This window comes from Crinia signifera, chromosome 2 (assembly GCF_055691185.1).
Source record: "Crinia signifera chromosome 2, ASM5569118v1, whole genome shotgun sequence".
NCBI lineage: Eukaryota > Metazoa > Chordata > Amphibia > Anura > Myobatrachidae > Crinia > Crinia signifera.
The window spans coordinates 248,771,717-248,786,116 of NC_139218.1; the positions used below are offsets into that span (position 1 = coordinate 248,771,717).

A 14,400-nucleotide genomic window follows, 5' to 3' on the forward strand; every position below is an offset into this window, starting at 1 on the left:
GTTTCTGTCTTTTGTGATAGATTGACTATAGTGTTTCACCACACGTAATCCAGTATTTAGCTGCAAGGGAGCGCTTTCTGCTTGTGAACAGGATTTTAAAGTGGAGATTAGTAAACTTTTAGCCCTCCGCAAAAGGCAGAAAAATAACACCATACTGTATACCATTGATTCCCAAAGTTTTCTGAATCATGGGGTCCAAGAGTATCAGAATTCTCTTCACGGCACCCCTAGGCCAAAAGTATGAGAAATTTAGGAAATAATAGATTAAAGTAAATTGTGTTTATACAAGTATCATCCTTAAGGCCCCCATACACTTATCCGAGGTATTGCATGCAGCCTCACATGCGATACTTTGACAACTGCCTGCCTTGGAGCCGACAGCATACAATGCATTGTATGAGACCCACAGCACCTGCTGCTGGCTCCGATAAATCTTATGTGCAATCCGCAGTCCCTGCTGCCAGATCCGATGCGCACCGGACTGCTCATTGGATCAGAGGTTAAGCGCATATAATTTGGGCACTTTTAGCACAATTTCTCAGCCTGATCTGTCTGGCCCAAATTATATTGGCACTTTTAGGCTCAGTTATGTGGTGAGGGTCCAGATCTGCTTCTGTTTGTCTAAATATGTTATGACTGGAAGCCACAAGCACTGGTTTTGACCATAAATAATTTGAATTGATCATGCACCATCAACCCAGGGCACCTCTGCAAGCGTTCCGGGGCACCCCAGGGTATCAGGGCACAGAGTTTGGGAACCACTGCTATATACAAATTAATTTGTCACAAAATGATTAATACAGGTAACATTGGAAAGTTGATAAGGAATGCATTATGTGATGGCAACAGCTATCAAAAATAGACACTTAAATGATCCAGCAAAATCATTTTGGTAGTTTTTCCTTTCAGTTTTATGTTTATTAAACGTTGAGAATGTTTTTAGGATAGGATTCAAATGCTTTATAGATAGGTGATGGTACCTGACCTTTGTAAATCAAATCACTCTCGTACACGTCCCCTTACATCTGTGTTAACAGTGCTGACCACTAATGTTACCTAGACATGATCATACATGTATTTTACAACCCAATCGAACCTTGGGGGTGATTCAGGACAGCTCGCTAAGCAGTGGTTATTCACTGCTTAGTGAGCAGCTTAACGCCAGCTCCATCACTGCATCCCCTTGGTAATATGCAAGGGGATGTATCCGAACACATCCCCCTCGCATGCGGCCAAAGGGGAGAGAATTTATTCGATGGCAGCCAAACAGTGAATGATTTCTCTCCCCTTTGGAAATAAATGTCATTCTAAACGGACTTATTTCTGTCGGTGTCCACCGAATATGGGGTAGACGTTGACGTCATGTGGCATCGACTGCCCCCGGCAAGCAGTGGCCGTATTTGTTCCCAAGGGAATTCCCAGCATTTTCATGGGGGCGCCCATAAAACGCTGGCCATTCCCCTGCTCTGGCCCAATATCCACCCCTGTGGAGCGAACAGCTTGGCGAGTGTGAAACTCGCCAAGCCATTGGCTCCTGAGGTCTGTGCATGCACACATGCCCACCATCAGAACGGGGTAAAAATGTGTCCATTTCAATCAATGTTGAATTAGACCCCTTGTGTAATGTTAGTAAGTCTGATTGACACACAGGTCAGTGCTCTTCTTTTATAATGTGTCCTGCTTCACTTTGAATTTAGAAAAAGACCTTATTGTGAATAAATCTCATTTTGTTTACCTAATATATTAAAGAGCATATTAAAGTATAAGGTTCAGTGCTCGAAATGGAAATTTTGAGTGGGGGTATGAAAAAGTAAAGGCTGAGTCCTTAAGTGTAGTGTACCACAACATATACCCCTTATGCACCACAATAGTAGGACCCCTTATACTATCTAGTACTAGTGCCCCTTACACATAATGCCACATGGAATGAACCAAAATTCACATCATGCCACACCGAATGAACCAAAAATCACATTATGACGCACAGTAGGAGCCAAAATTGAGGGAGAGAGAATGACAGCAGGGATATATGGACAGAAAGATTAACAGCATGTACAGAGAGAGCAGGACGGCTGGGACAGAGAGGATGCAGCTACAGGGTGGGAAAACTGGGCAGAGGAAACACAGGAGCTGGACAGGGTAGGAGAGCAGGGGAGGGGGAAAGCAGACACCAGGCCGTATAGGACAATGAGCAGAGGAGGGGATACAGATGGTGGGCTGGGTGGGAAAGTGAGAGAGCAGATACTGGGTAGGATAGGAAAACTGGAGGGGGGTGGTTGGGGACAGAGATGCCGGGTAGGATCGTACAGCGTAGGACACACACAGAGGCCGGGAGAGGGGGCATCCTGTGATGAGTGCCGGTGGCCAGCGATGATGCAGGAGCGTGCATTAGTGCTCACAGCCAGGCCATACCCCCTTGGGCAGCTTTTGAGCTGAAAGAAGCATAAATTGTTACAGTGAGTTGCTTTCAGCTCAAAATCGCCCAGTGTGTACAGGTCTTAAGCAGTATATGTCTTTAAAATGGACTTTATCTATGCTACAGTATGCTTTCTATGCAGATTGATTTTTTACGATAGTATGATATTATATGTAATGTGATGTAATTCAGAGTTCTGTAACAATGATTGTCTGCAAGATTGGCATAATCATTCTAATGGACAACACCATATGCACTGCAGGTGGGGCAGATGTAACATGTGCAAAGAGCGTTAGATTTTGGCATTTTATGGTTTCTGTGCAGGGTGAATAGTGGCTGCTTTATTTTTACACTGCAATATAGATATCAATTTGAAGTACAAACCCCACCGAAATCTAATTCTCTCTGCACGTTACATCTGCCCACCTGCAGTGCACATGGTTTTGTACATTCAAGAGTGATTGTGCCTTTGCGAGTGAACCAGAATAGCCTCCTATATCGGTATGTATGATACAGGAGAATAATTTACAGAATTACATGAGACATTGTATTTTAAGAATTTTAATATATATCCAATAAAGTTATGTTTTATGTAGTTAAATTTAGTGGGAGGTAGGAATTCACCTATTCCCCTTTCCTTTGATTCATTTGAATCAGTGGGTTTCACCCATTTATGAGTGATGTGGTACAGAAACATCCATTTTATGTAAGAGTATCCTTCATGACTATCAAAATACTCTGGTGCAGGAACTTTCTCTTTTATGAAGTACTATGAGCTTTTACAGTTCACCCTGGACCAGGATCCTCAGCACCCATATTGGAGCTCTTTGGATCCTCACCCTGGAGGGGAATATTTTATGAAACATCCAGCGTTGATTTGGTAAGTAGACACACCATGCACACACTGTCACGAACCATTATATAGTTCAAATATGTCCCTTATATAGTATATCATATGCAGTCTTCCTGTAATTGCACTACCCCATCTCTATTAAAATACATCACAAATTCCTCCCTGATGTGTTTTGCACATGCAGTGCACATTTCTAAAACATCAGATGCTGCCATAGGGGACCTCAATCCATGTCCTCCAGCTTCTCTGGGTCATCTGGCATAGTTATGCCTGTTCTTTGTTTGATGGCTTTCCGCCTAAGAAAATGATGCAGGACACAGCATACCAAGATGACCCACTTGACCTTTCACAGATGTAGGTTGATGGCTGTGTGGAAGATATTGAATTGATCACTTGGGATGGCAAATGCTTACTCCACACTACACCTTGAAAGTAGTTGTAGATAAGTTTCTCCTTGGTCAGCATCCTTTCTGCATATGGCTTCATAATGTGCTAGTGTAGTGCAAAGGTCTCGTCAGCTAGGAACACAAAATGAAGCCTGTGCTTTGTTTCTTGAACAGACCGTAAATCAAGGGTTTTGGACATGAGCTTATCGTAGAAAGCTGTCTGATGACAGAATTCCCCATGCGAAGCACAACCATCCTGGTCAACATCCACAAATAGAAAGAAGTACTTTGCATTGATCACAGCCATCGGAACAATGCTGAAGAATCCCTTGTAATTATAGTAATAGGTTCTGCCGTTGGAAGCTTGGGTTATTCTCACGTGTCCAATCGATGGCTCACCCGCACTTAGGAAAGTTCCTTCATCCTTTAAAACTCCTCTAGAATACCCTTTCATTCTTCCATGGTTGTAGGGAACTAGAACTAAATAAAACATGTTAATACATGACCTTTATGCAGAACTATTTTATTAATATATATAAATATATATATATATATATTTTTTTTTTTACAGAATTCAACTGGACATCAATATCATCAATTGGCAATATCATCCAGGAAATAAGCAGCATCGACAAAATAGAGGGGGGGGGGGAGTTTCAAGCAAGCTATTTCACTAACCCCCCAAAATAATGGTAAATTGCGACAAATACAAGGCTACAAGCAAGCTCTGCTACAATTTCCGAACCATCAAATGATATTCACAGTCTGTGCAAATGTAAGGCTGACCATTCCACAACTCTGACAGGCTGATGCTGACGCCACACACCCTCCCTTAAAACTCCTTCATTTTTTCTGACACTCACAGAAAATGTCTGTTTACCACCCACAAATGCTTACATCCTGTCAGTAAAAAAATATGTATTTCTATCATTATTGTGGCTAAGGTATGTGTGCTACAATCTATTTGCATGACCGTCGTTCAATAATCAAATGGATTGTGAATTTGCACAACAGCAATCAACTCTGAAAAACCAGCTATATCGCTTGGGTGGGAGTTCAAGCTATCTTACCTCTGTAATAGATAATTTCTTATAAGACAGTGGGACTGTGTGCTATATGTGGGATCTAGGTATTGTGTTGAGCCTAAAACTATTAAGAAACCTAGCTTTGCTAAGAAGCAAAAGAGAAATGGCAATATTTTTTGCACACAATTCATTGACCAGTATTCTTTATTTCCACATTATTGAGTAAACAGAATTGGATGATCATGCCAAACCAGGATGGACTAAAGAGCCAGGAAGTAGCCTACATTTTCAATAAGGGTGTGTTGCATGATCTATTTATGTTTGTAATGGACTGTTCTCTTTCTGGCATTCTTAATGAACTGTTTGCAAACATGAAAAATGGAGGATGCTACTTAATTTTGGACAGTGCTGTATACCCATTTATCATATAACTACAGCGGTTTCTCAACAACCGCCATGCTTATTAAGACAACTTTGGTCATTATCGTTCCCTGGTACATTATTACCAGTACTGGTCATTTTGTAGTTACAAGGGCACCTAGCTCTATAAACATGTCTCTCAATTGAGTTCCAAAAGACTATGGTGGTATAAACAAGATACAGCCTGCATCAGCGTTAACAGTTTATGGAGCTTGTGGCATCTAAATCAGTGCATCACAGACCACATACTTACATACAAGAGGCACGTTCAGTGTTATCTTTTTCCAATATTAACTCATGCTTTTCACTTTTTTTGCAGCTCTTCAAAGAAGTACAATCGCCTATTTGGGATGCGGATGAAAATGGTTGTGCAACTCAGACAGTGATATAGTACTTTAGAATGTAGCAATTATTACCTTTGGGGCAACTATTTTCTGCAACCAAATTAAAAATATATTTGTTTAAATATTTAGAGGGGTTTAGATTTTACTGAAATAAAAATAGCTTAACAAATAAGGTTCCATTATAAAACATTGTATAACCACAATATTTACAATAAATGCATTAAGTAAATGATCCCAATCTAGAAACGCTCCCTTAGTTACCGGTCTCATTCCTTTGTATTTAATATTGGACTAATATAACAACTCTGTTCCTTCAATATGCTTTCCTCCTTTAATACACAAAGGAAAGTGTGATTGACAAATGCATTTGCTATAAAACATTTCTAGTAAACTAATTGTCATGCAGACACAGTTACTAGTAGCAGTCTCTCATCCGCATTTGTATTGCTATGTAATTTTCATCCTATGCAATTAGATGAGAAGCGAAAGTGGTAATTTTCAGCTTTCCCATATCATTCTATTATCTATATTAGAATGACCGTGGACACACAAGTGAAATGCGGACATCTACCATTTCACCAAGATCATGTGTATATTTAAAAAAAATTGTGACCTTGTATATAAAGTACTAAAAACTATATAAAAGCAGAGATGGAATGATACAAGATAATACCTGGGCAAAAAAATCCTTTATTATGAAATAAGAGGTAATATGGGGACACATTTTAATTGAAACTTGTTGCAAATCAAACTATTTCATCTTACTGAAGAATATACTGGAGCTGAAAAAAACTTTACTGGCATATGAAGTGTGTAGAACTATGGAACCTGTAGACCATGGTTTCACATAAAGTCAAAGAGGATTGGCCTTGGGTAACGCAACAGAAGCAATTTTGATATCATTAATCTAAGAATAATTGAATTTGAATAAAAAGCTACATTTAAAAATAATCTGCGATTACACTGGACATAGATATATTGATCTTTTTATATTTTCCCATGTATCTCAATGTTGAGAAAGCTGCAATTTCAGTACACCACGAACTGCAAATTATACAACTACTACCTCATATAATTACCTTTAAGTTTAACCACCTCATAATGTTTAACGCTTGTAGAAATATTGATGAAATTTTTTTTTTTTTGGGGATGTGCAGATTACTTATTTCTCAGTAATAAGTAAAATATAATATTTTTACCAAAAGACAATTATATAAAATTACCAAAAATAAATTAATTGGGTTTTAGATTCTGAAAAATAAATAAAAAAAGTCATCTGCTATGCTTTTATAAGCACTTGAAGCAATGAGACCACGGATTTGAATATTTCCACAAATGTGCTAGTAATTCAATAGAAGTGAAAGTAAAATCCAAAATGCTCGGGACCAGAAGAAATTTTGGAAAACAGATTATTCTGTATTTCAGAATATTGTATATTCCAATGATGTACCTTGTATGCATGTTGTAAAAACACATGAAATACACACAAATATATTTTATTTGTGCATGCAACAAGGTTTCAAAACATGAAACTAAATTTGTATACTATCTCAGGTACTGAATTTGAATGCCAAGCAATAATTTTCTTGCACATATTTAATGCCAGTTACATATCATGTCCGCAGTAGTGCGGTTAAAGATGTCCCTATTAGTGTTTTTGGCAAGAATTTTTTCCCTTCACTTTCTGGAATGTATTGTTTTTGGAATCATTTGAATAACTAATATTTGGATAAGGTATGCTCAACTTGTATATCATTACTAGATAGGTGGATATCAATGTAATTTCCGACTGTCGGGACAGTCAGAAATAACCAATTCTACGGCCTGTATTCAATCTTCCGACTGTCAGAAACCGTGTGGCCGTTTTCGACAATGCAGATTCAAGTTTTTGAAAAGTCGAATCTGCACGAGCTTCAATGCAGTCGAAAACTGCCTCATTGAATAGATGCGTGCCAGAAATATCGGCACACATTGAATACCCCAATGTTATTACTACTAACTTTATTTAAATAGTAGCCACATATCACTTTGTTGTTTACACAGCTTGTTAATCATTTACATCAGTCCCTGCTACTGTGGGAGGTTACAGTTTAAATTATCTACCAAAAAAACACACGTTCTAAAATACCATTGTGTTTTTGGACTGTGCAAAAATTTTCAAGCACCCACTGTAAACCCATATAAACATGGAGCTCATTACCATCCATTAATTTGGATTTATTGTCCCCAGAGTGACCTTGCCCGTGCCATTATCTGCTTATCCTCCACACATCTTGATTTTCAGTAGTCAAATAATGCTCCACTTAAATCTTTTTAAAATCACTATGAAAATATTCCTACCCCCACAGTAAAAATCAAAAAACAAATCCATAAGAGACTGAAAATATCAGACCATTCAATAGCACATTTGTCTATTAAAGAAATTTTAGATGCCCAAGTTGTTAAAAAAAAAAATTCCCATAAACAGTGATGGATGCCAGGAACACGCTTGAGTCTCACATTATCACCAACTTTTTCCCTTTTTTAAATCTAGTTTTATAGTAACCTGGGATGCTTCATGAGAATGTATAATTACACTATATGTTAGCCTAAACAATTCTGCCGGCATTATCACGCATACATTACAATATAATGGTATTTTACTTTTACAAATTGTTTGTACCTAGCCCAGAAATATGTAGTTATGCAGAAATCACTCAGAAATGTCACTATATAATTGATTTAAAATTCATTCATTAATACAAAATTTTTGAAAAAGCAGGAACAAATATACAATGTGAAGTACACTTAAATAAAACCCAAGTTATGTGTGCCCATCATCCAACTCTGACACTTGCACTCAATGAATTTTTGTAGTAAATACACTTTATATGTACAGCCTCTGAAAACATGTTTCTAGTTTACAGAGGTTCAAATACATTTTGTGATATTCAATGCATTCGTTGCTGTCCATTTACAATACCATGTTTACACGCATCAAAGAGTCCAATTGTTTTTATAAAGTTACAAATTTAAAATGTAACAAAAAATACTTTGAAATTTTATTGTCTTAGAGATTGGTTGATAAATTATGTACTGGTTTACACAAGATCCTGTGAAGGTGCATTCATAAATTGTAGTGTTAAATACAATTAAAACAAATCCAAACGGCAAAAATTACCCCTTCAATTATGAAAAGCGCTGCGATCCAGATGCCACAAGCATTACAGTGGTTATAGAACAGAGCATTAAGCTACAAGTGGACCAAGTAGTCAAACTTAGTATACAGATGGACCATGTTTACTTGAGACAGGCGCTAGGTCATACATGACGGCATGGAAAAAATGGAATGTGCTGTGCGATACCAACTGCACCCACACAATAAAATGTGTTTGTATATGTGTTTGTATATTCATTGATGAATTTGTATATGTGTTTGTATATTCATTGATGAATTTGAGCAAAGCGCCATATGTTTGACATAAACGGGATCCATCTGAACAGTCATGAGTCAGCAAGCCGCTCAATGCTACTGTTTTTTACAGCAACAATCCCAAACTGCATAATCTGTGTAACACTTGCTACTCATGATATGGCTAACCGTTTACATTGAATCTCCATCACAAGAGACCAAAATGTGAACACCACACAAAAATAAAAGTAAAACGTGCAAAAAGCGGTTTTGCTGGAGATGTACAACATCGTGATACAGAAATTAAGAGAGTGGGTTTTAAAGCTTAAGCCTGGCAACGAGACAATGGCATCCATTCAGTTTAACATAACCAGGTGATGAAGGAAAAAAAAATTAAATAAGAAATTAAAAATAGATAAACCCATCATGAAAGAAAATTAACTATAAGTTAGGTGGATCCTTCAATAATCAGCTTTCAGACAAAATTCTGTTTTCTAATGAACACTTGTGACATATAAGCATTTCTCTTTTTTAAAGTTTGCTTTTTGTAAGGCAGTAAAGAACAAAAAAAAAAAAGATACAAATCAAGATTCCAGTAATTTTAAATAAAATGCTATGAAATTCCGTTTGCCTGTAATGCTATCGGTAAAATACGCAATTGGCGGTGAATGCAATTCTGTGTGTGTCTATTTATAGACTATATGCCTTACTTTATGCACTGGAATGAATCTGATAGAGGAACCATGCTGTAAGTACATGGATTGTGTAATGTTGAAATCTATTGAAAATATTGGGATAATTTTACCTTGTGGGGATGTAACAACCGTGTCATTCTACATTTAAAGTGTAACACCTTCAATAAGTTTTACCGATAGCAATAAGAATTAAAAATGTACCTGCACGTCAAACAGTGTCATAAAAATAATAACATTACACTATACATCTGATTAACAGCAATTCCTGGAACAAAGCCTTACAGTGTATAAAAATAGCTACGTAAAAAAATCTTACATAAAAGGCAAACAAAACAAATTGTCAGTGCAGACATTTACATAAAAAAATAACAGAACACAACATGGTAAGCTATCGTCATGGCTGTTGGAACAGTTTTTGTTGATCCTTTGCAGATATAAGTTTTCCTCATAATCCTGTGACAACTTGGTACAAATGTTTAATACTTTGACCATGAAAATTTGCAGTTCCATTGTATATATTCCATTAAGTACAATCCACAGTCATGCTTCAAACTGCTCATCATGGTTTTCCTGCAAACGTAAAACAGAAGAACTGAAACATAACACAACAAACAGACCATGCATAGTTCATTTTGGACATTAAATGATCATTTAAGACTATAAGACTTTAAGGTATATTTGCTAAGAGGCAGCTTTTCAAATTCCGATGCTTTTGAACCATTCTGGATATATGATTGAACCCTTTTAGTACCAGCGTTGCTATGAGAGATCCTCGCAAAATATCTGCTAAAAATGCCAGCGTCACTCACAGCCATTGTTCTTTTAGTATAAGTAAATACAAATACATCTAAATCGGTTCATTGAAGTTTAGTTAAATATTTCACCCAAAAGAAGAAGTGTCGCTGTGAGCGACGCTGGCATGTTTAGCAGATATTTTGAGGATCTCTCACAGCAACGTAGGCACTCAAAGGGTTAAAAGAGCTATAATTTTAAATGCAAAACACTCCTGGATTTGCATTAATATTATAGCCAGTTACACAGTTATGCTGCTTTAAACTGAAATGTCCCTTCATTTTAGTGGGTTTTTAAAACCCTCTTCTATAACCACTGTATATTAACACTTAGCCATACAGCATTAGAAGCTATTAGTCACATGCAGGCCTGGCAGTTGTCTAGTAGGCAACATAGGCTTTGCAAAATGTATTAATTTAGATGCACACTGACACACCTAGTCGCTGCCGCAATCCATACACAATGCGGCAACTATAAAACGTAGCTGCATCTGTATTTGGAAGAAACTGGTTTCTACTTATTAAGCCATGTACTGGCGCATGAAACAAGCTGCCTCCACTAGTTAAGCAGCAACCACACATTATTGATTTGCACATTGTATAGGAAAACTTATTTTATCCTTTATCATAAGCTGCGTGCACACTTGACAAAATTTTAAAGGATGTCGCCAGCTTGTCACACCGGGCATTGGCAAGTGCTGGCACCCCATGGGCCCCGTTGCTCAACTGTCATACAATGTGTACCCAGCTTAAAAGCTTTGTACTTATGTGTGTATGGTTCTATAACCTTTAAAGTGACCACAACTGGTAGAGATGCAATTAGTGAATTGTACCTTGAGTACTTTCTCACACATATACTTCTTATGCTTCAGATTTGTGATTATTTTCTTCTAGCTTCTTATTTTCTTCCGTGTTTCCAAGTTCTTTACCTACATGTTTCGATCCTGTGCTATATAGCATGCAAAAAAAGAAAAAAAAAAAAGAGTGTTAAAATATAATAAAAAAGCAGAAACACATCTAGTTACAGTTCAAGGGACAAAAAAATGTATTCACTTAAATACAGCAATAAAAAGATACATTGTAGTGATATTACAGACCACTAAGTTTTTTTTTTTTTTTTTTTTAAACAGACAAAAATACAAATGGGATTTAATGGCAACCAACTATCTAGCCAATGTTGCTTTATAAATAATCATTACACTGTTGATCAGTTTTAATTTATTATTTTTCACTGCATAACAAAAAATAAATGAAAGCAAACGCCAACATTTTGATGTCAAACTTATTTGATGAAGCAATCTTTGTGGTCCACTAATGCGCAGAAACAAAAAGGTGGTGCTAATGTTACATCTGTTCGAATGTGTAAATCAAAAGAGGCAAATTAATCAAGAATGTCAGAGGCAAAGCCTTCACAAATAACTATTTTCTCTAAGGTTAATTTGTTTGCTAGATAGCAACAGCAAAATGTCTGCTATGACAGATTAGTGATGTACAAGTTACTTCAGGCTAAGAATGTTCCACATACTACTGCTATTTACTGTGCACCAAATACAGCCACAATTTGGCAGTAATATATTTCAAAGGATGTCTATTGCAGAGATTAATAATATATATGAAATAACTAAAGTTGTCATACTTAACTAAAATACATTCAGGAATATGAAATGCTTATTTCCAGCAGAGTAAACTGGGAGCAATGGCATTGCACCTATGGACGTAAGGTGGTAGTCTAATGGTGTGTACACATGGTAAGATTTACCATTCAATTTTGACAATATACTGTAGTCAAAATCAGTATTGTATAGACATCCAATGGAGAACGAACAAGGTTTTAAGCTTGCAATCCCGATTTGATTCTGATGCGCACTCCTGTTCAGCTGAAACCGAAAAGCCAAATAGACAGTGCAGCAATGACTATATAGTGCAGATTAAATGTAGATAGTGAGAATTGAATCGAATCTTAGTCAAACAGCAAAGGAATCTCACAGTGTGTACACACCATAACATGGTAGTAAAAGGAATTCTGGATTGTGAACTATATATGGGTGATCTGAATGCTCTCTGTATTGTTGATGGGTCTCTAGAACTAACGCTACATTCATAATATCATTTACAGCTCATTCAGTAAATAAAACAATGGTTTTGATATTGTATTGGATGAATGCTATCTGATAAGATGCCACTCACATATACAGACCACAAAGTTCCTTTATTACAAAATCATGGTGAAAGGGTAAAGACATAGATCTTTAATTTCCTATTTCTTCTGAATTGCGGATTGCTGTATTAGAATACACATGTACATAATTGAACAACTTGCTAATTTTGCCAACTTGTCAGGGATATTAAATGCTCCTAGAACTGCAAAATAGGTCAGAAATCGTAATCACTCATGGATGATCCAAACTGTTTTACACCATTGTAGCATGTATAGGGATGGGACATCGAAAGAAAACATCGGTCAAATGATGTTTTTCAACATTGGTTGCAAAACATCATTTAGACCTAAACATTGGTACTGTGAACCCGATGTTAACCAATGTTTCGATATTTTTTAAAATAAACTGGTTACCAAAGCATATAATACACTAATAAGCTTCTGAAATGATAAATAATCCCTCTATTAAGTTTATCTTGTTGGAGGCTTACAGTTCATACACACACAATGGATATATGATTCATGTTTTGGGGTAAATCAAATTTGTTACGGAAGGAAAAAAACATGAAGCATTAACTATCAAAACTTTATTGCAACAACTCACAATCTGCTATTTTTACCTAGATTTTTAACTGTAGCAACAGGCTAATAACTTATGTTGATCATAGAAAATAGCAAAAAAACTGTACACACAGTGCAACATAGAACATACTACATTGTTGCTTAGAATAACCATCAGAACAAAGATGCGGGAGCCAGTGCAACTGCAAATTAATGTTTGAAACACGTCTGCATTTGACAAACCAGCCCCCATCCCCTCCCTCAAATAGAAACTACTGTACCTGTATCTCAGTATCTGCGTCCGCTGTTACTAATAAATCACTGCACATGTGCAGTGTGACTGACATTGCATTTCAAAGAAATAAACTGTGCAAATGTCTGCATCCACAACTGAATCAGGCCCTTTGTAAGGTGCTGTGATATGCTTGCTGCATAATAATAAATCAATTGATAGATTGTAAGCTTGCGAGCAGGGCCCTCATACCTTTGACTGACTGTAAATACCCAGTTTGTTGTATCACTGTCTCCTTTGTAAAGCGCAAGTGATTGTGCTGCGCTATATAAGAAACTATTAATAAATAAATAAATATGAAGGGAGTTCACCACAATGTCACTACTAGTGACTATCGTATTATACTGTTCATTCTAGCACCCGCTATCTTTGAAAACCCATGCAGTTCCTCTTCCCTGCCTGGAGAGTCAATGTCTGCTGTAGTGCTTCTAGCACAGTGTGGTCTGTATATCAGCACTGATATGCAAACCAGACCTGTGCAGCACCAGTTGCAGTGAGGCAGGGGTGGGGCTGTCCTGTGTGCTGCTGCTGAATGGCTGGCCAGACTGTCTTTAACTGTCAGCTACCACCCACAGCAGCAGCACACAGCCACACACACATATGAAAGCCCAGCCAGCAGTGATACTGTCATGTTTGTTAATGTTTTTTTTTTTATCAGTCTCTTAAGTTTTTAATGAATATAAATCAAGTAGAGAGTGAGCTGGCTGCAAAGCATTGAAAGCAGCACACATTGACACACAAAAGAAAAAAAACATTGGAAGATTGAGACAAACATTGGGGGAGAAATCTAGCGATGTTGATGAAACATTGGATCCTCAACATTGCAGGGTTAAACATCGAACATTGGAACCATAAATCCGATGTTACCGATGAAACATCATATGATTACCCATCCCTAAGCATGTATAACAATACGATACCAAAGATTATACTATTAGTTATGCACCCAGTTTATACTCATGTGGCTATCTGTAGTAAACATTACATTGCATAGACTAGGAAAAATCTACCCTATCTGTCACTGCATAATATGCATATCCCCTTACCAACCATTTTAGCTGGTCATTA

At 37.1% G+C, this 14,400-nt stretch overlaps 1 protein-coding gene across 2 annotated transcripts in view; it reads right to left on the reverse strand.

Moving 5' to 3' along the window:
- Window positions 1-8,160: 8,160 nt before the first annotated feature.
- Window positions 8,161-14,400, reverse strand: part of ALCAM (activated leukocyte cell adhesion molecule) — a 107,000-nt gene continuing 100,760 nt past the window's right edge. For both annotated transcript variants that reach the window (XM_083174234.1, XM_083174235.1), the window contains 2 exons: window positions 11,155-11,270; window positions 8,161-10,100 (listed from right to left, as the gene is read on the reverse strand). In XM_083174234.1, the coding sequence (XP_083030360.1) occupies window positions 11,183-11,270 (88 nt within the window). In that variant the 3' untranslated portion in view covers window positions 8,161-10,100; window positions 11,155-11,182. The remainder of the gene's footprint in view (window positions 10,101-11,154; window positions 11,271-14,400) is intronic.